Raw genomic sequence first — 25,640 nt, forward strand, 5'->3', positions numbered from 1 at the left:
TACTTACCTCTCTGCAACTTATACCCATAAAAGGAATTTACCGGAAAGATGAAAGGATACCTTCTTGTGGAGGTCCATTATGACCACAGGCGGATGGTCACCACAAGACACACATGAATACTGATATTCATGGTCAGTTAGGGCCTCAAAGTGGAGATAGCCATGGAGAACAGTATCTGCTGAGGGGAACTGTACACCTGTAGTCAACTCCAAGTACTCCACTACTCTGCTGACTGCTGTATGCACCTATGATAAAAAAAAAACCCACACATAATCAGTACATCTTATTTAAATCAATACTATGAAGAAATTCTATTGTTGGAAAAAAATGATTATGATTACCTGCAACAGGTTTCTTATGGTGAGGCAGAGAGAGTTCAAGCAGGACATGGTCATTGAAATTATGTAAACCGTTACCCCACTCTTGGTAACGGTACACCATTCCACAGAGAGGACAGAATTTGTAGTAAGTTGAAATATCTGCAAATACAGAATGTAAAAAAATAACAAAAACAAAAAATGGTTTAGTATTTATTCATAATTAAAATAAAATAAAAGCTGTAACAATGATCCACCTTGGATGATTCCTGTAGTTGTAAGAATTTTCGCTTTACGTGTAATGCAGACAGGATCACTGAGCAATGTGCGGTCTGAGCAGTGGTAGCACATTGTCTCATCAGGGATTAGGTGTTGTGGAAATTCCTTAGAGACTGAAGAAAGCCTCAAATGATTGGGAATAGTAGATGGTAGCTTTTTATTCTTTAGGATATATTCTACCATGCTCTTTACTTTAGAAACATTCTTTGGAGGGTAAGTCTCACTTTCATCACTTTCCTACATCGCTGTTGCCTGAAATTCTTCAGCGCTTTCAGTGCTCCGAACCTTTCGGAAGAGTTCAGGGTGCACTTGAAAGAGGTGCCATTTTGCAACATATTTATGGGTGCATGACCTCAGGGTTTTTGCACAGGGACAATGCCATATATTCTTCTTGTTGTCATATGACACCATGATTCTGCCCAGCCTACTATAATATGATATATTAGGCTCATAGACCGATATGAATCTTTTTGTTGGTGGGACTCCAATCTTGGATTCAACTGACAGTGGTGCATTTTCTTCTTGGGCTAGTTTTTGACGATCGACACACTGTTTTATTTTGTCCTGCCCAAACCACTTGCTTTTAACCATTTCTTTTAAACTTTCTTCTGTGAGTGAAGGTGAGGTTAAAAAGGTTTTGCAGTATGAAACTGACCGGAGGTGAACACACTGGTATGACAGCAGTCCACTTCTCCAAGCCAACTCCATATTTTAATTTGCACATGGAGTGGATTAGAAGCTCCATGAATACTTTTGCCGACCATATAGACACCATTCTGGGGGTCTATGCACTCACTGTCAAGATGGGATGAGGAAGTAATGTCTGTCATTTTTGGCGTGTGTTTGCGTTCTAAATGTCTTTTTAAATTTTTATTGTGGCATATCAAATCACATTTGGGACATTTCTTTAGTTGCTTTGGTTTTTTTCGACCATTTTTTGAAGGGCCTAGAAATGCCAGAAGTGGTTGGCAGAGTCGTGGCAGCGGAGGGAGGCACGTGACTAATGGGGAGAGTCGTGGCAGAAGTTGTGGTGGCTTTAGTGTGAGGGGTTGGTGGTTGGTGTTTTTGTTTGCAGAGTCCTAAATGTTTAATAAAATCAGGTTTTCTTAAAATTGTCGATTTGCAGTAGAGGCAGTGATCATGTGGTTGACTTCTGCAGAGGCGTCCACATCTGTGTATTGTAAATTCTGAAAAACAGCAGTATAAGATTGCACTTGAAGTTTGTCTTACTATTTTTCAGTATAATAAGATGTACACTTGCAAATATTACCTTCATGCTGGACCGATCTATTGAAATGTGCCTGCAGATGAGTTTGCACTTTTGCCAACCGTGTTGGTTGGAAAACTGAGGCATCACAAAAAGGATTTAGATCTGGCATAGACCCCCCCGTTTGAATTGTAATATCCATCTGAGAAAAAATACACAAGTCGCACACAAATTATTTAAGGCGGGCGTACACGGTGCGAATTCTGATGGTCGGGAGATCGTATGTCCACGCACACAACACGAGTGAGTTTATCTGAAAATCGCGCGGACGAGGTGATATACGACACGATTTTTAGACCTGCCGATTTCCGAAGCGAGAGAGAGAGAGAGCATGCGAGCGGAGCGCGAGCTCAAATCAGAATACCCTTTGTGACATGCTGGATAGAAAATAGGCACATGTGAAATCATTTTTTTTTCTCATCGACTAGTTTTTCAAGCCATTAGTTGACTAATCACATTGATTAGTTGATTATTCACATTCAATTTCTTAAATACTGGAGAGAATAAACTATTTTAATTAGAATTTATATAGCACTCAAGTGCACACATAGCTTGCCATAAAGAACCAGCAAAAGAAACGATTATGAATTTGACAAAAAAACAGCAAGTAGATATTTTAATTGTTTTTTAATAATATAATGTTTCTAAATCAGTGACGGCTGCAAAGATGAAGTTGACATTGCTGACTCTCATCTCCGCAGTGGATGTGCAGAATGCACATTTCATTTGGATTAGGCCTACATAATCAGAGAGTAGCCCATTTATTTTCGTTTTGAATTACTTCGTTTAAAAGAAGACATTTCAAGCTTTCTATAGATAGCCTATTTTTCTCGTGTCTGTGAGGCAAACAGCCTATAGTTTCAGTTCATTTAGCCTAGTCGCGCTCCAGATCAAGTGCAAGTGATAGCGCTCGCGCATCCATGAATATATTTGCTTCTTATTTATTAAATCCAGGCAACTGGTTGATGAAACATTGATTAAAATTAAGATACAATTTTTACAAAACGAAATTCACGTTAAAGAAAGGCTTTCTACAAAACAAAACTTAATGAAGTGATTAAAAATCATGTCTGACCCACTCCATGTTTCCAGATGTAGGCTATTGCGCATATATGATGTATTGTTCACTTGTCTTAATCAAATAGATGAAATAAAAAAATATAGGCATATTTAAACATGAATATGAAACTAAATATATTTTCTTTAATGGCTACCAACACGTACAGTACAGTGAAATTTCATGTCGTGGTCAAGAGCGGATCATGAGTCGTATCAAGCATAATTTATTTTTTAACTTGATAACTGTAGCTCTTGGGCGATCCGCTATAAAATATCATCTCAGACGACCCTGTCATGTATAGCCTACACTGCTTGACACATCATACAGCGCTCGCCCAAAATTCAGCGAGTTTATTCTCCTTTTCAAATTCACCATGGCGCTGTCATCTTCATCTCTATCTTCTTCTTCTGTGGTTTTTCTTAGCTCCTGATTGGTTAACTTCAAATAGATTGAAAAATCGGCTCGTTCAACCGCACACATGTCACGAATTCAAACCGATAGCTCCCGAACTTTTTTGACATGTTTAAAAATAATCGTGAGGTCGGGAAGTGCTCGTAAGGCACTCTGCTCGGCTCGTAATTCCTCACACATGATACGAGCCGCGACCATGCGAGCATACACGATTTCCACACGATTGAAAAAAATCGCATGCGAATTCGTACGACAGCAAAAATCGCACCGTGTACGCCCGCCTTTAGACAACCCAACAGAGCTCATATTGTCAATTCTATGCAGATTACTTGATATTTTGATGAAAATAAACTCAAGGCCGCATTTTATTCCAAAGATCGTATTTGTAATTATTACAGAACTTATTCCTAATTGTTACACTGTTATTGTCTGTGGTAGTACTTTGAGATTTGTAAAGTACAATAAAAAGAATGTGCAATATTATTTTTCCTACACATACTACTACTACTAATAGTAAATGTAGTAGGCTAGTAATATTAGTATGAAATAATAGTAGTTAATACAGCTATACGTACAGCAGACCTACATAGTACTAAAATATGTTAGACATAATAATTGTATAATATATTATACATTTTATTTTTACTTTAATGTTTTTTATTTTGTTAGAAAACATTAAGTATCCCAGAATGGTACAATAACACAGAAAATAAGAGCAGGCTGTAAATATTATAAAATAATGCTATCTTTCGACACTAATTTTAATCAAATCAAACACTGACTAAGCTAGCAATAATAGGTTACGCACCACGCATTTGAAAATAACTGGGGAGAACACAATTCACGGCTTATTTTGTCGAACTATCTATCTAAACTAACATTATATACTAAAACAGTCTATTCGTTTGTTGGTGTAATAAGATGTCACATTGATTTATGCCATAAAACCTGGTAATTTTCAGGAATCACTTTAAAAAAATTAATAACCTTACTCACTTGTCCGATGTTGCTACTTGCTAGCAGTTTTATAATGTTGGAAATTACGGTTACACACGCTACAAAAAAAAAAAAAGTTCATCCGAACAGCAGGTGGCACTGTCTGAAAAAAATGATAGTTCTGGGAGTGCAGGTCTGAGCGTGTAGTTGGGCCTCCGCGAGTAGGGTGAAGCCTGCAGCTGGCTGACGACTTCTGACAACTATGCCCGGGAAAATACAACTGGGGCACGTTCAAGCTCACACTGGTGCGCAACGTTTTGCTACGTTTTCCAGGTTGAACGACACGTTTCCTGGAAACGGTGTGCAACGGGTTTGAGATGCGTTTTCTCTTGTTTGGTGGGCGTGTCAGAAATGTCAGCCCAATCAGCGGCAAACCACGTGGTATTAAAGAGATAGCTCGCACACTGGGTATTAATGTAACATAAAAATACTTTACTTATATATTTTGCTGTTGTATTGTGAAGTTACACCTTAATAAATTTTTCTATACTCCTCTGATTATATAATGGTAAAAATTACAATATCAAAAGCACAACAACAGTGATCAGCAATAATGATAAGCCTATTAAACAATAAAATAATATAGATCATAACACAGTCTTGGAGGTAAGAAGTGGATTATCCTTCACCTGAAATGTTTGTCTTTTCATCCTGAAATGCAAGGCAAGTGTTGTATCAAAATAATTAGAAGATTCCACAAATCCCTTCACTCGATTGAGATGTTCTCTCTTTTATTCTGGACGGCAAGGGCAGTGGCTGTAACATCGAGGGTACTTCGCAGTATTAAACATGTATTTATATCGACTTAATCAGGCTCCGAAAATTCTTCAAAAAGAACACAAAGAATGGCCTTCTCAGTTGCCATAGTTGCAACGCTTGCGTCATCACAACAGGGTGTTCAACGCGCCACCGTTTCCGTTTAAAAAACGTTTTGCAACGTTTTGTCGGGGCTGAACGCAGCCCTGCTGTCTGTCCGATGAGAAGCAAAAAAAAAAAAAAGATAATGCAATGACAATGAAAATACTTACGCAGACATTGATTTTTTCACCATGTCTGTGTCATCAGCTCCTCCAATTCTTCTCAAATATGCTTGCAAAAAAAAGAATAACAAAAATTGTCTGTAAGAATAACTTAACAAAACTGGCTTTATTAATGATCTAACCGTTCTGAATAAACACAGAAGAGAATAATTCAATCTGTTGTGACCAAATTGATGTGGTGTGGTCAGGGTGAGTTGACAATGGCACATACAGGTCTTTCTCAAAAAATTAGCATATTGTGATAAAAGTTCATTATTTTCCATAATGTAATGATAAAAATTAAACTTTCATATATTTTAGATTCATTGCACACCAACTGAAATATTTCAGGTCTTTTATTGTTTTAATACTGATGATTTTGGCATACAGCTCATGAAAACCCAAAATTCCTATCTCAAAAAATTAGCATATTTCATCCAACCAATAAAAGAAAAGTGTTTTTAATACAAAAAAAGTCAACCTTCAAATAATTATGTTCAGTTATGCACTCAATACTTGGTCGGGAATCCTTTTGCAGAAATGACTGCTTCAATGCGGCGTGGCATGGAGGCAATCAGCCTGTGGCACTGCTGAGGTGTTATGGAGGCCCAGGATGCTTCGATAGCGGCCTTAAGCTCATCCAGAGTGTTGGGTCTTGCGTCTCTCAACTTTCTCTTCACAATATCCCACAGATTCTCTATGGGGTTCAGGTCAGGAGAGTTGGCAGGCCAATTGAGCACAGTAATACCATGGTCAGTAAACCATTTACCAGTGGTTTTGGCAAGGTGAGCAGGTGCCAGGTCGTGCTGAAAAACAAAATCTTCATCTCCATAAAGCTTTTCAGCAGATGGAAGCATGAAGTGCTCCAAAATCTCCTGATAGCTAGCTGCATTGACCCTGCCCTTGATAAAACACAGTGGACCAACACCAGCAGCTGACATGGCACCCCAGACCATCACTGACTGTGGGTACTTGACACTGGACTTCAGGCATTTTGGCATTTCCTTCTCCCCAGTCTTCCTCCAGACTCTGGCACCTTGATTTCCGAAGTACTTTGGACCACTGAGCAACAGTCCAGTGCTGCTTCTCTGTAGCCCAGGTCAGGCGCTTCTGCCGCTGTTTCTGGTTCAAAAGTGGCTTGACCTGGGGAATGCGGCACCTGTAGCCCATTTCCTGCACACGCCTGTGCACGGTGGCTCTGGATGTTTGTACTCCAGAGTCCACTGCTTCCGCAGGTCCCCCAAGGTCTGGAATCGGTCCTTCTCCACAATCTTCCTCAGGGTCCGGTCACCTCTTCTCGTTGTGCAGCGTTTTTTGCCACACTTTTTCCTTCCCACAGACTTCCCACTGAGGTGCCTTGATACAGCACTCTGGGAACAGTCTATTCGTTCAGAAATTTCTTTCTGTGTCTTACCCTCTCGCTTGAGGGTGTCAATGATGGCCTTCTGGACAGCAGTCAGGTCGGCAGTCTTACCCATGATTGCGGTTTTGAGTAATGAACCAGGCTGGGAGTTTTTAAAAGCCTCAGGAATCTTTTGCAGGTGTTTAGAGTTAATTAGTTGATCCAAATGATTAGGTTAATAGCTCGTTTAGAGAACCTTTTCATGATATGCTAATTTTTTGAGATTGAGATTTGAGAATATGCTAAATTTCATGAGCTGTGTGCCAAAATCATCAGTATTAAAACAATAAAATACCTGAAATATTTCAGTTGGTGTGCAATGAATCTAAAATATATGAAAGTTTAATTTTTATCATTACATTATGGAAAATAATGAACTTTTATCACAATATGCTAATTTTTTGAGAAGGACCTGTATATATATATATATATATATATATATATATATATATATATATATATATATATATATATATATATAAAATTAAACACTGACCTAAATTTTTTATTAAAAAGAAATTCACACTGACTTTGACTATTAATGTTTCAATTCAGTCACACTAATGAACTCATACAAACATGTTTGTTTGTAACATTATTTTGATACAAATATTATCTGGTAAAAGAGTTTGATTTCGATACACTTCTGTGATTGTAGACAATGCATGACTTTTATTTTGGAGTGACGACATGACGTCATTATACTGCGCCGCGCTCCTGTATCTGCTGTGATTCTGCTGAAGAAAGGTTTGTTTTAAGAATTTAAGCTGTTTTAATCGACAGAAACCGTTTTAATAGTTTTACAAGCGATGTTAAATGAGCTATTTAATGTAACATTGTGATTATTTATCTAAGTGTAATGAAGGATATTTGTGTGAGTAAAACTCATATCCACTGATGAGAAACAGTAAACCTGCGTCTCATTTCTCTCTCTCTATATAAATCAGTTTATCATGAACACGAGTTCAGTCTCTGGAGAGTCATGATGGAGAAACTGAACTTTTCAACTCCGAGTCAATTGAATCAAATACTTTGAGAAATGATTCAGTGAATCACGACACGTGCTGCTCAAACAGTGAACATGAACGAGAACAACAAACACTAACAAACTAATTAATCATGTTTTCATCAGTCATAAATACATAAATATTAAGTTTATTCATTTGAAGCGTTAGTTTTGAGTGTTTTTATTGTTGTTTAAATAGCTCATTGAAGACTTTTAACTGTTTAATTATTCTCTTCTTAAAGATGGAGTTTATTAAAGAGGAAACTGAAGACATGAAGATTGAGTTTAATAAAGAGGAGTTTGAAGAAATAAAGATTGAAGAAACATCCAGTGTGAAACATTAAGAAACTGAGGAACAAACAGGTTGGTTTTATTCTCACTGCTGAACTCATTTGATCATTATTAAAATGTCCAGCTCTACAGAAATAGAGAATATACAGAAGTATAATCTTACAGATAATATTACAGAATCCATTCATTCCAGCATAATATCATTCAGGTATAAATTCCTGTTTAATTGATCATGAAATCGTTTAATTAAGGTTTGCACATGCTGAATGAATTTCACCATGCAACGCAGCTCAAATTTCCCCTTTGGAAATGTATTTGTATACATCATATTTCATGTTGTGGTTGTTTGTTTGATCAATTGTTGTTCATGGTTATCGTGTCACCAGCTGGCAGCAGTAAGTGTGGCACATATTCAAGCCTTTAAAATAATCCTGTTATAGATACAGTATTGTCTGGAACATAAGAAAACATTGGGGCCATTACTCTTTGTTTGTACATGCTTCCGCTTGGCAACATAATCAGAAAATACAACATTTAATTTCATTTCTATGTTGATGATTCTCAGTTGTACCTTCCATTGAAAACTAGAGATTCTCTGCAGCCTCTCATGGACTGTCTTGAGGATATTAAATCCTGGATGGCAAATAATTTCCTCCAGCTAACAATGACAAAACTGAGGTGATTATTTTTGGACCCTCCAAAAACAGAAATTCTATAGCCAATAACTTAGACAATCTTACTCCATATATTACGTCACATGCAAAAAATGTAGGTGTTATCTTTGACTCTGAGCTTTGTCTTGAAAAACAGATTAGCTCAGTTGTTAAAAAAAACAGCTTCTATCAACTGAGAATCATTTCCAGACTTAACTCAACACTTTCCTTTCCAGATTATTCATGTTATTCATGCATTTATCACATCACGGCTGGACTATTGTAATTCGTTGTACCTTGGCCTTCCTCAATCTTCATTGGCACATTTGCAGATGGTCCAGAATGCAGCAGCTAGACTGTTAACATGATCATATCACTCCAATTTTAGCTTCTCTTCACTGGCTTCCTGTCTTTTTCAGAATTCAATTTAAAAATGGGCCGATTGTTTCATCCTATCCTATCATCCTATATCTGTGATCTTATTTTTACTTTTATTTATTTGAACTCAGCTCCTATAGGTCCCTCAGATCTGCCAATAAAGCTCTCTTGCATGTCCCACGGTCACGTCTAAAATCAAAAGGTGACAGAGCCTTTGCAGTTACTGCTCCACAGTTATCAGCTGCCACTTGACATTAAGTGTACTTCCTCTATCTTTGTTTTTAAATCTAGACTTAAGACCTTTAAGATCTTTATTCCTTAGTCTTTGTTGATTATTAAATTATGGATTAGCAATTGTTTTCTTTGTTAATTTTTTTTTTTTTTTTTCATTTTATATTTTATTTTATTTATATTGTTTTTTACAGCACTTTGGTCAGTTAAGCTGAATTTAAATGTGCTCTATAAATAAAATTTACTTAGATGTACATCATTTGTAAATATATACTAGTCCTTAAGATGGGAGGGATTAGCAAGAGAAGGGCATAAAAATCTGAACTTGAGCGCAGCCTTGGAGTACCTCAACAGGACACTTTGTAGATTTATTTGAAATATTCTTTTCCGATCATGAGTCTCTAATAATGAGCTGATGAACCTAGAGCAGGAGCATCCGTGGTACGGATGAAGTGAGATCAAAACCAAGTAAAGAATGGCTACTACTATTGTGTGTGCTATGTCTGACATCATTACAACAAATATCTTCCATTACTTATTGAATAGTAAAACACTTTTCAATTAATTTAAATAATTTGAGTATATGTAGGTTTATATCGGGTCTGGTTCTTACCTTTATTGATGAACAGAAATTGTAGTTTGTAAATTCCTCCATCAATGTCAGTAATCTTCTAACAAGCTGATGATCTTAACCAGATGTGAAAAATAAAGGATACATACAAAATGTGCAGTGGTGGGTCCCTTTGGACAAGGTTTAAAAACCACTGGTGTATAAGATCTATAGACGGGCAACTCTGGTCCTGGAGAGACACTATTCTGCAGAGTTTAGCTCCATCCCTGATCAAACACACCTGTAAAAAATTAACCCAACCCTAAAACGTAACCAGTAAAGGCTGATTTTTATTTCTGTGTCGCACCTACACCCGAGACGCTGCGCAGTAGTCTATGCTGGGGTGTGCACAAATAGTCCAATATTTTAATATTCAATCTGTAATTAATATTCAAAAAAATAAAAAGACTACAAATTTTACTATGTTGCATTGCAGGGCGTAATGCAGTGAATCCATGATAAATCCTAAGAAATAAAAATACAAAGTTCTGGTATGAAACTCTAGATGGCACAGACTAATAGGTCCTTTAACACAACCTGCTAATAATCACATCATTATCTATAGGTCACAGATGATTGGTTCCTGCTGGATTAGTAGCCAATGAGCTTGTGTGCTTAATATTTAAATACATGAGTTAGCATTGCTTAGTAGTGCAGCGTGCTTCAGAAACCCTCCACCTTCCCCAGCTATAGATCTTCTACGGCATGCAACGTCAACTGGCGGCCCGCGGGCCAAATCCGGCCCGCCAGAGATTTCCATCCGGCCCCCAGAATAATACTGAATTCAGGAATAGCCTTGTAAGAGGAAAAAGTTTAGGGCTGGTCCGAATACCATTTTTTGAGCTTCGAAGCTTCGGTAGTAATGAACATCGACTCTTCGGAGAGAGGGGCTGAACATATTTTTCTCTCTAATAAAGGCAGGAATCTGTGTCTGTATGTCCGTTTGCATTTTTATTATTTCGAGAACCGTTCATCCAATCGACTTCACAAGGCAGTGCAGTGTCGCATTTGGTGCAATATAGATGGACACGCGAGACGCGACACATTCAGAATTAATAAACTTTTAGTAAACTACAGTCAGAACAGCGCGAGCGGGAAGCGGCGCACCTCATGCGGGCAGGGCTTATGCTCCGAGAACGGACACTGCACTAGTGATATAAAACGCACACACACAGGTCTGTTAAATTAAGCAATACTTTTAAGGTAGTCTAATATTTTTCTGACTAACAAATTGGCACAGTAAGGGTAGATTTAAATAAAGAAAAACGAAATTTAAATAAAGAAAAACGAAATTTATATAAACAAAAACGAAATTTAAATAAAGAAAAAACGAAATTTAAATAAAGAAAAACGAAATTAAGTTAAATTAAAAACGAGATTAATTTAGATTGATAATAACGGGTAAAAATGCTAATACATTTTGTTTCTATTATTCTATTTTCCACAATGTCAAAGCAACAAAACACAAGCTCAGATATGCACTTCGGTCCATACAAACTCCGCTGTTCTGCGCTCTAGCCAGAGAACACTCCCGTTGCTGGAACACGCGTTGGTTTTATTTCTAGCATGCACGCGTTTTCCGCGTGGCTGGAGCGCGCCTGAGACGCGTGTCTCAGTTTGCAAACTCCAACCTGTTAAATATGGGAGCCGAAATAAAAACGGACACGCCACGCAGCTGAGACGCTCACGCAGCCAGTGTGTCGCCGGCCTTATTCAAGGGGGAATGAGAATCGTTTCGCGGGGGATCCCAGGTGTGCAAAAAAAACAAAACAAAAAAAACAATATTCGAATGTCAAATTTTCAAATCGAAAACAAACCCACCGAACGAATATTTGAATATTTGGGTCCGTTCCATATTTATTTATTTTTAAATCTAACGAAAAAAAAAAACCCTTCTGAAAAGTAGCTTGTGCCATAGCCTGCCTTCAGTCAAGAATGACGATAAACACGTTGCTCTCATTGAACATCTTTTATTGTTTCACGTGCTCATTTTTCACAAATGTCAAAATTTTCCTTGCCTGGGATTAGCGCACAATTGCGTGACAGTGATGGACAGCTTGACAGCCTCACAAATATGAAGCCTAAAATATCGCTATCGCCCCCTGGTGGCTTGCTGCAGTAGAGGTAATATGTAAAAAATAAAATAAATTTGGAATTAGAATTAGTATATCAAATAATAACATATTAGGATACAATTCGAATTTTATTTTATATTACGAGTATCTGGCCCTTACAGTGTCTGCAGAGAAAAATTCTGGCCCTTGGACAAATATAGTTGATGACCCCTGTTCTACGGTTATTCATGTACGCTATATTGTATAGCAGCAGCATGTCTTACTTGCTCACAGCAGCAGGTCATGTATGTATTGGCAGTAGCAAGTCCATACTTGCTCTGCAGCAGCAATAATCAACAGCAGCAGCATAGCAGATCTATTCCTGCCAAGACCAAATATATCTACATTGTCATATCCATATACCAAACACTCTCAGAGAGTTGTCATGACAGAACTTGCAGTTATAACAAAATGCACCGGGTGGCGCTGTGGAGCTTGTTTAAAAGGTTTATTTTATTTTATTGTCACAAAATGTTGTCGCCTGCTTCGTAAAGTTTGCATTTATTAGATGAAAATGATCTTACAAAATGGAATTACTTTTGATCAAATTAATTAATGAAACTGAGTTATCATAATATCACCACCATAATGAGAAAGCACATGAAATCAAAACGTTGAATGAGGAAAGATGTAACCCAAGTGAGCAGAGAAGATAACTTATCTAATAGCAAAATGATGTTGAGACATATCCTTCCTTTAAGTTTCATTGAGGGAGATATATTTACGAACAGAAAATACAAAGTGCTGCTGTTAGAAACTTAGCTTAGCACACCATTATGTATTATCGTTATCTTTGTGTCAGTGCAGCTCGTTTTCTCACCTGAGCATGTGGATATTATAGTTTTTTCTCAACATGTACATGTGAAACAATATAAACACGATAATCATATACTTACTCGAGTGTATTATGTACATTATGTTTGTACGATAACTGGCGCTGTCTGCTTTATTAGTGTTTTTCCCGTTTGCGCTGCTCGAGATTAAATGCTTTTGTTCTTTATATGTGTAATGTATGGAACGGGACAATGGAGTTGAAAATCTACATGCAGGCTTTCTTAACAGGATGAGCGTAGTCGTACAGGCAGAGGGTCTGTAACAAAGACAGCGGTGTGCTAACTGCAACAAGGGCCCCAAAGATGTTCTGAACAGCAGCAGCACCACTGTTTTGAATGTACCGGCAGATGGAGGCGTAAAAATGACGTGACGTGGTGATAAGCCAAAAGTTTAGTGTTTATTCCAAGTGGAGCAAAAATAAAGGTTTTCCAGTGGTGCGTCAATGGTATTTACAGTGGAAGTCCAATACACACACACACACACAAAAAAAAACTGTTCAAAATTTATACAAACAAACAAACTTTTGGCTATGCCAATAAATTGACCCCAAAGACCACAGTTTCACTCAAACTCACTCTACGAGTTGCAGACAACTCTGAGAGGCCATCTTAAAAAGACCAAGCCCCTCCTAATTGGCCTAAACCATTTAGAAATTAAAAGGTAATAAAGAATCTAAAATATATATATAAATGTGATTTAACAGTAACGAAGAGGTAACATTGTTATAATAATACAAAATACATAAACATTTAGAACAAAACAAACTCAATTAACAATTAATGCTTAACAATGCCCAACCAAGAATGATCAGATTACCAATCTCCCCCTCATACATGAAAATAATGGACTATGCCATCTATTGGTGGGAATATAATCAACAAAATGGTGGCATTTACTGTGACCGGGTTTTGTCTGTTTGGGATGGGAAAATGTTCCAGTACATAAGTATGACTATTTATGATATGTTAGTGGTAATATAAAACAATAAACATTTAACATGATTACCGGTCTTGTTTTACTTCTTAACATAACATAACACAACACAAATCAACATAGAAGAAATGGCATGATTAGGACATGAACAACACAATACATGATCAGTGATACCAACATATCTGTGTTAACTGATGTTCCATATGCGCAAAACAGATAAGTGTGTATGATATTACAGTGTATACATGCATATGTTTTCAGAGTCCATTGTCAAAATAAGAGTCCAAAGGCTTGTTCGAGATACATCCGCGCTGCGCAGGCTGATCGGTGTATGACATCAAAGTACCGCGAGAGTGATTCATAAGCATAAGGAGTCGTCTGGTCTCCAATCGCTCTCGCGGTACTTTGATGTCATTCGCCGATCGGTCTGCGCAGCGCCGATGCATCTCGAACAAGCCTCAAGTCTCTAGTCACAGGGCCTCACTGTGACATTTCCCCCTCCCTCTCCAGACACCGCCTGTGGTGTCCTCGAGAGAAAGTCTGCAGTGCAATTTTGTGACCCTGACCTATACAGCACCTCAAAGTCAAATGGCTGCATAGCCAGAAACCACCTAGTAATGCAAGCATTTGTGTCTCTCATACGACCTAACCAGGCAAATGCTCTGTGGTCAGTTTCCAACTGGAATTTTCGTCCAAGCAAATAGGACCTTAAAGAGTCCAGGGCCCACTTAACAGCAAGGCACTCCTTTTCAACGGTGGAATAGTTGACCTCTCTGGGCAGGAGTTTCCTACTGATGTATACAATTGGCTTGAGTTGACCTTGTTCCTTGTTGAGTTGACCTTGTTCCTCCTGAAGGAGTACAGCACCAATGTCTTGTTGTTGATCCATCATCCTTTGAAACGTGGCCGGTGCCCTATGGAGCCCAAAAGGAAGGACTCGGAACTGGTACTGACCGAATGGGGTTCTGAAGGCAGTAAACTCCTTACATGCTGGCTTCAGCGGTACTTGCCAGTATCTCTTGCAGAGATCCAGCGTGCTCTGGTACTTCGCCCTTCCCAGTCTCTCCACCAGTTCATCCACCCGAGGCATCGGATAAGGATCAAATTTACTAACACTGTTCAACTTTCTGAAGTCCAAGCAGAACCGCAGTGTACCATCTTTTTTCAGCACAAGCACTATGGGACTGCTCCATTCACTTGACGATGGCTCAATAACCCCCAGCTGTTTCATGGTCTGCAGTTCTTCTTTCAGTACAGGTAGAAGTTTCTCTGACACATGATACACTGACTGACGGACAAGTTTGGGGTCCTTGAGGATGATAGAATGGTCGACCAAGTCGGTCCTGCCATGGGTATCCATGAACAGTTGATCAGGTATACATCTCCAGAGTTGATTTCTCTGCTCTTCACTCAGGTGCTGTAAATTTAATTTGCTGTTGCTGCAACAAGTTGGCAAATACTGCTCTTCAAGTTCCTCTTCACCCTCCACAACTCTCACCAGCATAGCAAAGACATTGCTCTCTTCTGCTTGGCCTGGAGTTCGATGCGGGTGCCATTTTTTAAGCACGTTCACATGAAATGTTTGCAGAGGCTGGCTTCGTGAGGGAATTTCAATCTGATAGGTCACTGGACCTACCACCTTCTTTATCTGATACGGGCCTTGCAACTTTGCTAACTGCTTATTATCAGATGTTGGAAGCAACAACAAGACTTCTTCACCTGCTTCAAAGCTTTGTGATCTTGCCGTCTTGTCGTACCAGTGTTTCTGCTGTTCTTGGGACCTTATCAGGTTTTCCCGTGCCAAGGTAGTACTCTGTTGAAGTTTGTCCCTCATTTTCATCACATAAGTGAGTGATGTTCTTTCTCTTTGGGTTGTCTGTCGCCTCCCAGCTCTCTTTCAGAACATCTAGAGGACCTCTTACTTGGTGGGCGTACAACAATTCAAATGGTGAGAATCCTGTTGAAGCCTGAGGTACTTCCCGGTAGGCGAACATAAGGTACGGCAGCCATTTATACCAGTCTTTGCCTGAGTCTGAAACAAACTTCTTTAACATATTCTTTAGAGTCTGATTGAACATTTCAACAAGACCATCAGTCTGGGGGTGATATGGGTTGTTCTTACTCTCTTAATGCCTAAGAGCTGATACACTTGCTGTAATGTGTGACTCATAAAGTTAGTGCCCTGGTCTGTCAGAACCTCTTTTGGTATGCCGACTTGCAAAAAGAATTTCAACAAGGCTGAAGCTATCTGTTTAGCAGTAACATCTCTCAAGGGATATGCTTCAGGGTATTTTGTGGCATAATCTGAGATTACTAGAATAAACCGGTTTCCAGCCTGGCTTCTCTCAACTGGTCCAACTACATCCACTCCTATTCTCTCAAAAGGTACATCAATCACAGGCAAAGGAATTAGCGGTGCATATGCTGGAGTTCGACCAGAAGTGAGTTGGCACTCAGGGCATGTCTGGCAATATTCTTTAATGTCCGTGTACATTCTGGACCAATAAAATCTTTTAGAGATTCTCAGACATGTCTTTGCAAACCCTAAATGACCTGACCATGGAATGGAATGACCTAACTTTAGCACCTCACTTCTTTGTGCTTTAGGCACAACAAGCTGAAGATCTCCCTTCTTAGTCTGCCTATATAGGAGTTCATGTTTCAACACAAAAGGACCATCAAGTAAACCAGTGTCATCCTTCTGCTTACTCTGATTAAAACACGTGGCTAGGGTTGGGTCTTCCCTCTGAAGCTGTGCTAGACCATTTGGAATCACAATGTCTGACTCACACAATTCAGGTTCAGAAACATCCTCATTAGCCTGTCCTGCAGTATTAATCAAGTCTGCTACCCAGTCTCTACGCTGCTGCAACCTGTTGTCCCTATCTCAGCCTCTATCAGCAGAACAAAAAGGCAAGGTTTGCAAGGCATCATCTGGATCTGGAAAAAAATGTTGTCTGCTCAGCATGCTTTGACTGAGCCCTTGTCACTACCCCACACCACACAGACACTGGCATATCTGTGCCAAGTAGGATGGGATAGGGAAGAGTCTCAGCAATTCCAACCTTCATGAGATATGATTGATTTAACACTTCAATATACACTTCAGCAGTAGGCAATGGAGTGTTTTCACGATGCACACAGCAAACAGTAACTGTCTCAGTGTCATTCCAGTCTTGTCACATATCTGTTTTGCATTAGCGTATATGTACAACCAGTGTCCACCAAGGCTAAAACTGGTCTACCATTTAACAAGACAGACCTAACCGGCTGTGAGTTGCATTTTATGGGGGATGACTGCACTGAATGGGGAACATAACAAAGGCTTGCTGTTTTAGGTTTCTTCAGGGGGCACAGAGGTCTAGTATGGCCTGGCTGACCACAATGAAAACAGACAACATCCTCCTTAGCTACATTCTGCAAAGTTGTATGAGGAGTAGTGGCTTTACTTTGTGTGAGTTTAAAGATCCTAGCTTGAGAGTTTGAACAATCCCCAGAGCCCTCAGACTTGCCTCTGGCTGAAGGGAGGATTCCTGCATAGTGGAAGTTTCCTGCTCCTTTACGGGCTGTGATATATGCCTCCGCCAGTCTGGCAGCCTCTGCAGCAGTTGTTGGACCATGCTCCTTGACCCATGTCCTCACATCTGGCTACAAGACTTGTAGAAACTGCTCCAGTACAAGGGCCTCCATAATATCCTCCTTAGAGCTGTTGGAGTAGCGGACCCACTTACAAAACAGGTCTTTCAGTCGGGTGAAAAGCTCCTGTGGTGACTCGTCAGCAGTGGTATTTAGGTTACGAAACCTTAGCCTATAAGTTTCAGCATTGATTTCATACTTTTTCAGTATTGCTGTCTTAACACAATCATAATCTTGTGAATGAGAAGGGTCCATTGCAACAAATGCCGATCTGGCCTTACCAGTGAGCAAAGGTATGAGGTGGATGGCCCAGTCTTCTTTAGGCCACTGGTACACCTCTGGCAGTCTCTCAAATGTCAGCAAATAGTGCTCCATGTCATCAGAGTCCTCAAGTCTAGACGTGGTTCCTGCTCTATCACCTTTGGTGCTGGTTTGTTGGGTACTTCTCCATGACAAATACGTTCCATGTCAAGTTGCATTTGCGTCACATGATGACTGAGCACTTTAAAATGCTGTTCTCATTGGACAGCTTCTCTTTCTTGTCGATCGTCTCAACCCTTTTGATATTCCATAAACTTCTGACACCAACTGTAACAAAGACAGCGGTGTGCCAACTGCAACAAGGGCCCCAGAGATGTTCTAAACAGCAACAAATATATATACACACAAAAAAAATTAATAAATAAAATAAAACTGTTCAAAATTTATACAAAACAAACAAACTTTTATACAAACAAAAAAAAACTCACTCTACGAGCTGCAGACAACTCTGAGAGTCCATCTTAAAAAGACCAAGCCCCTCCTAATTGGCCTTAACCATTTAGAAATTAAAAGGTAATAAAGAATCTGAAAAATATATATATATAAATGTGATTTAACAGTAACAAAGAGGTAAACTGTTATAATAATTCAAAATACATAAACATTTAGAACAAAACAAACTCAATTAACAATTAATGCTTAACAATGCCCAACCAAGAATTTTCAGATCACCAATCTCCCCCTCATACATGAGAATAATGGACTATGCCATCTATTGGCGGGAATGTAATCCTCAAAATGGTGGCATTTACTGTGACCAGGTTTTGTCTGTTTGGGATGGGAAAATGTTCCAGTACATAAGTATGACTATTTGTGATATGTAAGTGGTAATATAAAACAATAAACATTTAACATGATTACCGGTCTTGTTTTACTTCTTAACATAACATAACACAAATCAACATAGAAGAAATGGCATGATGAGGACATGAACAACACAATACATGATCAGTGATACCAACATATCTGTGTTAACTGATGTTCCATATTCGCAAAACCAAAAAAGTGTGTATGATGTTACAATAGTGTATGCATGCATGTGTTTTCAGAGTCCATTGTCAAAATAAGAGTCCAAGTTTCTAGTCACAGGGCCTCACTGTGACAGGGTCAAACACCAGCAAACGGATACAAGAAGACAAGGCAAAAGAATAATCCAGTCACAGGCAAAGGTCTAGACAGGCAGCAAACGATCATAAAGAAGGAAACAGTCCAGGGTCAAAAATGCAGGCAAGGATCAAGGATAAACAGCTGTGTCTCATTTCGAAGGCTGCGTCCTCCAGAGGTTGCATTCAAAGTTTGAATACGTCATTTAGGCTGTATCATTTCAGAAAAGTAAAGGACTCTCTGAATGCGACTTTTGAATGTGTCCTCCTTTCACAGGAATTTGGAGGATGCATGAGGTGTGTCCTTCGCTGCTGCAGAGAGCCCACAATTCTTTGCGTCACTGTTAACAACCGTCATTTATTTGAAATAAATAAATAAATAAATGGCGGCATCGGCAAATGTACATACAAGCGAAGATGTGTTTAAATGTAAATAGTTTCAAGCTTGTTTTTGTTTTAAACTTTGTTCTTATTAATATCCTCCTCCTCTCTCTCTGTAACAGATATCAGATAAGTAAATACATTTGCTTTTCAAATTACATACAAATTTATTAATTTTTATTCACAACTCTCAGAACTCGTCCTCTTGAGGATGCCTTCGAAATTAAATTAAATGAGACAAGGATAATTTAACAATGGGTGTGTGTGTGAGTGCAGCTTATAAAGTGTCACTGATGGGAAACAGGTTTGAGTGTGTGATTGGTTCCTAGGTGGGGGATTGTGGGAAATGGAGTCCATATGATGATAATAGAACATGGACCCAGGGCACAAGTAAAAATATGTTTTGTTTGCACATTGTTTAATGCTTTGAACTAAAAGAAAACCTTAATGGTGCGTTCACACCAGATGCGAATGAAGCGTTAAGCACGAGTGATTTACATGTTAAGTCAGTGCAAAGATGCTAATAGAAATCCTGCGGCACGAATTGAGCGTTTCGGGCGTTTGACGCACAAGTTGAAAAATCTGAACTTTGGCGAAAATTCGCGCTGCTTTAACCAATCAGGAGCTTGCTCTAGCAGAAATCCGAAACAACAATGGAGGACAAAATCATCGTCGCTGTATATATTCATACTTTTATAGAAACAGAAATAAAAAGGATCTTGCTTGAAAGAAAATGAGTGAGGAGGTCAGACAATCTAGTAAGTTGTAAAAAAGGTCCTTACTCAATTTGAGCTATATATATATATATATATATATATATATATATATATATATGTGTGTGTGTGTGTGTGTGTATATATATATATATATATATATATATATATATATATATACACACTCACCTAAAGGATTATTAGGAACACCTGTTCAATTTCTCATTAATGCAATTTTCTAATCAACCAATCACATGGCAGTTGCTTAAATGCATTTAGGGGTGTGGTCCTGGTCAATACAATCTCCTGAACTCCAAACTGAATATCAGAATGGGAAAGAAAGGTGATTTAAGCAATTTTGAGCGTGGCATGGTTGTTGGTGCCAGACGGGCCGGTTTGAGTATTTCACAATCTGCTCAGTTACTGGGATTTTCACGCACAACCATTTCTAGGGTTTACAAAGAATGGTGTGAAAAGGGAAAAACATCCAGTATGCGGCAGTCCTGTGGGCGAAAATGCCTTGTTGATGCTAGAAGTCAGAGGAGAATGGGCCGACTGATTCAAGCTGATAGAAGAGCAACTTTGACTGAAATAACCACTCGTTACAACCGAGGTATGCAGCAAAGCATTTGTGAAGCCACAACATGCACAACCTTGAGGCGGATGGGCTACAACAGCAGAAGACCCCACCGGGTACCACTCATCTCCACTACAAATAGGAAAAAGAGGCTACAATTTGCACGAGCTCACCAAAATTGGACAGTTGAATGTTGCCTGGTCTGATGAGTCTCGATTTCTGTTGAGACATTCAGATGGTAGAGTCAGAATTTGGCATAAACAGAATGAGAACATGGATCCATCATGCCTTTTTACCACTGTGCAGGCTGGTGGTGTAATGGTGTGGGGGATGTTTTCTTGGCACACTTTAGGCCCCTTAGTGCCAATTGGGCATCGTTTAAATGCTACGGCCTACCTGAGCATTGTTTCTGACCATGTTCATCCCTTTATGACCACCATGTACCCATCCTCTGATGGCTACTTCCAGCAGGATAATGCACCATGTCACAAAGCTTGAATCATTTCAAATTGGTTTCTTGAACATGACAATGAGTTCACTGTACTAAAATGGCCCCCACAGTCACCAGATCTCAACCCAATAGAGCATCTTTGGGATGTGGTGGAACGGGAGCTTCGTGCCCTGCATGTGCATTCCACAAATCTCCATCAACTGCAAGATGCTATCCTATCAATATGGGCCAACATTTCTAAAGAATGCTTTCAGCACCTTGTTGAATCAATGCCACGTAGAATTAAGGCAGTTCTGAAGGCGAAAGGGGGTCAAACACAGTATTAGTATGGTGTTCCTAATAATCCTTTAGGTGAGTGTATACGTATGTATATATATATATATATATATGTACATATTGAGACTACAAGCTAGCTAAAGCCGACCAATTGAGCTTATTCGCTGTAATTTACAACTATTTCCCTGCTGACGAGTTGTGTTTATTCAGAGGAAGTGTGCAGAAAGAAGTGGGAGAGTCTGGGACACATAGAGGAGCGGGAGAGCCCCTTTCGCGACGCGAATTTGCATCTGTTATGCAGTGAATGTTACGCGCGAGTAAACTCCAAAATGTCCAAATGTCCAAATGTCCAAATGTCCAAACGTCCAACTATGTGCGAATAGCACGTTTTATTCGCGCAAGTCGCGTCTGATGTGAACGCACCATAAGATATAATGTAAGCTTGTTTTGTATATTGCCTAATCGTAAGCTTGTCCAGAAATGGTTACAAAATCTTGATGAATATAAAAAAAATACCGTCTTTCTCTTTCTACATGTGGTATTCACAGCCAACACATGATGCAGAAGTAAAAATCAGCCTTAAGTCTTCAGGAATGCTTGAAAATTACAGGCAGGTGTATTTGATTAGGGATGAAACTTAACTCTGCAAAAGAGTGGCCCTCCAGTACAAAAGCTGCCCATCCCTGATCCATAGGATACAAACATGTTGTTGGTTTTGATGCTTTAAATGTTTAAATTGTTTTATGTCTATTTTTGCTCTAGACCTAATGGCACTGAAAGAGATGAGTCATGAACTTAATGAAAGGCAAGAAGAGGAAGAACATTATTATAAACATCATTTCATGACTGGGGAAAGAGCAACACAGGGTTCCTCACAAAAAAGAGTTAAAAAGACTGGAACTAAAAGTTTTTTCACCTGCCAACAGTGTGGAAAGAGTTTCACACGTGAAGAAAGCCTTAAAGTCCACATGAGAATTCACACTGGAGAAAAGCTTTACACCTGTCAAGAGAGTGGAAAGAGTTTCAGTAGAAATGAAAACCTTACAGCCCACATGAGAGTTCATACTGGAGAAAAGATTTACACCTGTCAAGAGTGTGGAAAGAGTTTCAGTAGAAAAGGAAACCTTGAAAACCACACGAGAATTCATACTGGAGATAAACCTTTCACCTGCCAACAATGTGGAAAGAGTTTCACACGTGAAGAAAGCCTTGAAGACCACGTAAGAATTCACACTGGAGAAAAGCTTTACACCTGTCAAGAGAGTGGAAAGAGTTTCAGTAGAAATGAAAACCTTACAACCCACATGAGAGTTCATACTGGAGAAAAGCTTTACACCTGTCAAGAGTGTGGAAAGAGTTTCAGTAGAAAAGGAAACCTTGAAAACCACACGAGAATTCATACTGGAGATAAACCTTTCACCTGCCAACAATGTGGAAAGAGTTTTAGACATAAAGGAAGCCTTAAAGACCACATGAGAATTCACACTGGAGAGAAGCCTTACACCTGCCAACAGTGTGGAAAGAGTTTCACACGTGAAGAAAGCCTTAAAGTCCACATGAAAATTCATACTGGAGAGAAACCTTTCGCCTGCCAACAATGTGGACAGAGTTTCAGACATAAAGGTAGCCTTAAATACCACATGAGAATTCACACTGGAGAGAAGCCTTACACCTGCCAACAATGTGGAAAGAGTTTCATACGTGAAGAAAGCCTTAAAGTCCACCTGAAAATTCATACTGGAGAGAAACCTTTCACCTGCCAACAATGTGGAAAGAGTTTCAGACATAAAGGAAGCCTTAAAGACCACATGAGAATTCACACTGGAGAGAAGCCTTACACCTGCCAACAGTGTGGAAAGAGTTTCACACGTGAAGAAAGCCTTAAAGTCCACATGAAAATTCATACTGGAGAGAAACCTTTCGCCTGCCAACAATGTGGACAGAGTTTCAGACATAAAGGTAGCCTTAAATACCACATGAGAATTCACACTGGAGAGAAACCTTTCACCTGCCAACAATGTGGAAAGAGTTTCACACGTGAAGAAAGCCTTAAAGACCATGTGAGAATTCACACTGGAGAAAAGCTTTACATCTGTCAAGAATGTGGAAAGAGTTTCAGTCATAAAAGAAGCCTTATAGTCCACATGAGAATTCACACTGGAGAGAAACCTTACACCTGCCAACAATGTGGAAAGAGTTTGAGACATATAAGAAACCTTAAAGTCCACATGAGTATTCACACTGGAGAAAAGCCTTACACCTGCCAACAGTGTGGAAAGAGTTTCATTCGAAAAGAAAGCCTTAAAGACGACATGAGAACTCACACTGAAGAAAGGCAGGAACACACCAAGCCGACAGTCAATTGTCGGGTAGTTTTTGTACGGCCGACTAAGGCTATGTCCACACGAAGCCAGAGCTTATCCTATCCAATCTTTTTTTTTTTTTCTTGTCTCCAGAAATGTCTGCGTCCAAAAAATGTCAAAACTAATCAAAATAATGTAGTATACATGCCAGACCAGTATGTGGTGCTGTAATTCTGCCACAGAGATACACTTAAAGCAGCGAATAAGACTTAGAGCATGAGCATAAACCTTGCGCGCTGAATACAAACTATAGTGAAGATTAAAAATAATGCTTTATTTTGGCTCAGTAGCTTCTTCAGCATGAACACAAACATCTAGAGTCTGCTAATGCTGTTGTTGATGTTTTGTGCTGTTAGCGGCGTCTGACTAGGGTCAACACGTGGGGTGATGACATCATCATTTCTCAAAATATACGGATAGGCTGTACACACAAAAACGTAAAGATGGCATTTTCAGATTTATCCACTCTGGGAGCGGGTTTCAAAAAGTAGCGGTTTTACCTTCCGAAAATGATGGATCCATGTGGACAAAATGCCTATCGGATACAAAATTTGTGCATATTCACAAAAACATGTCTCCATGTGGACTGGGCCTAAGTTTTCTCAGTGTGTTCCACACCGTCGGCTGAAGTTGGTCCTCGTTGGCTGTTTTTTTTTTTTCTGGCCGATTCGACATGTTGAATCAGCATCGGAGCTCCTCGGTCCATCTGATCATTCTGATTGGCTGTTCAGATACTGCCACCTGCTGGTTTGGAAAGGCATCTCATCTTACGCAGGCGAAGTCTGCTTTCAGCACCACTAGTTTGTCGGTGTCGGCTTGGTGTGTTCCTGCCTTTACACCTGCACTCTGTGTGTGAATGGCTTCACACAGGAGTCATTTACATGTGGTCAGTGTGGAAAGAGTTTCATATTTAAAGGGGACCTTAGGGTCCACATGAGGATTCACTCGAAAGAGAACGATTTTAGAAGTCGTACCTGTGGTAACTGTGCCTGAAAACCATTCTTAAATAAAAGTACACATACTTTACAATGAAAATGACTCTGTTACAAGTTAAAAGTGACCAATTCTAAGACAACTTGAGTAAAAGTCTTAGATGATCTGATTTTAACTGTACTTAATTATTTTACTCATGTTGAATTTAGGCTTGAAGATGCACTAGTCCTGACACTAGTCCAGAAATGCCATTGAAAATAAGAAAAAGTTGGCAAAGTGCCTGATATTCTAGGGTAGTCCCTCCATGTAAGCATTATGTTTAATGTACCTGGAACACTTTAATAAGGTTGTGTAGAAATTAACACTATCCTGAAGACTATAGTTAACATGAACTAACAATACTTTAAAAGCCTTTTCAAATTTTGGCTTATGTAATTTTCAACAAATTCCAATTTTTATGCCATTAAAGTAAAGTAATGTGGCATCATAAAGAACTAACATTAAAGGGTCATGAAACCCCAGAACACATTTTTTGAGCTGTGAACAGATATGTATAGGCTGTACATCATTGAAAACACAAAAGGTACTCATTAATTTTATTTAAAAGTTTAAATTAATTATTTTGCATTTTTTTAGAGCGATTTCTGTCTTCCGGTTTGAAAAGCAAAGTTGGAGCAACCTCACAAATTGCAGGAGTTTGGATGCATGTGGATTGTTTTGCTGTACCAGCACAAATGGAAAATATGTTTGCATAAGATCACATTAAAGCATAGAATTCAAATGTCACTAAAGTGCTGTTCATTCACCTCTGCGTTCGGACACATGAGCCATATGTATGTTTCCCCCAGCACAGCAGCACATGAGTGTTGTTTATATTGTGCCCGTGATGCAGTCAGAACTGGAGTTTGAATACGAACACATCAAAAATACAATTGTTATTATGATATAAAGGCGGAGCGTGCATTTGATCGGTTTCAGTGCGGAGCTTCGCTTTGTGTTTAACAACAATATCGCGTGGATCCAAGCTCATACAGAATAAAGTATCCGTGTTTAAAGTTTTTATAGACATATTTCACATATGTGA

At 39.1% G+C, this 25,640-nt stretch overlaps 1 protein-coding gene and 1 pseudogene across 1 annotated transcript; one reads left to right on the plus strand and one right to left on the minus strand.

The window, feature by feature from the left end:
- LOC125246011 overlaps window positions 1-25,640 on the minus strand; it is a 186,686-nt pseudogene that overhangs the window by 1,265 nt on the left and 159,781 nt on the right.
- On the plus strand, window positions 8,042-25,342 carry LOC125246019 (gastrula zinc finger protein XlCGF57.1-like). Its single transcript, XM_048156863.1, has 2 exons — window positions 8,042-8,121; window positions 22,023-25,342. The coding sequence occupies exon 2, from the start codon at window positions 22,028-22,030 to the stop codon at window positions 23,792-23,794; it is 1,767 nt and encodes a 588-aa protein (XP_048012820.1). The 5' UTR covers window positions 8,042-8,121; window positions 22,023-22,027; the 3' UTR covers window positions 23,795-25,342.

Source organism: Megalobrama amblycephala, linkage group LG14 (genome assembly GCF_018812025.1).
Source record: "Megalobrama amblycephala isolate DHTTF-2021 linkage group LG14, ASM1881202v1, whole genome shotgun sequence".
Lineage (NCBI taxonomy): Eukaryota > Metazoa > Chordata > Actinopteri > Cypriniformes > Xenocyprididae > Megalobrama > Megalobrama amblycephala.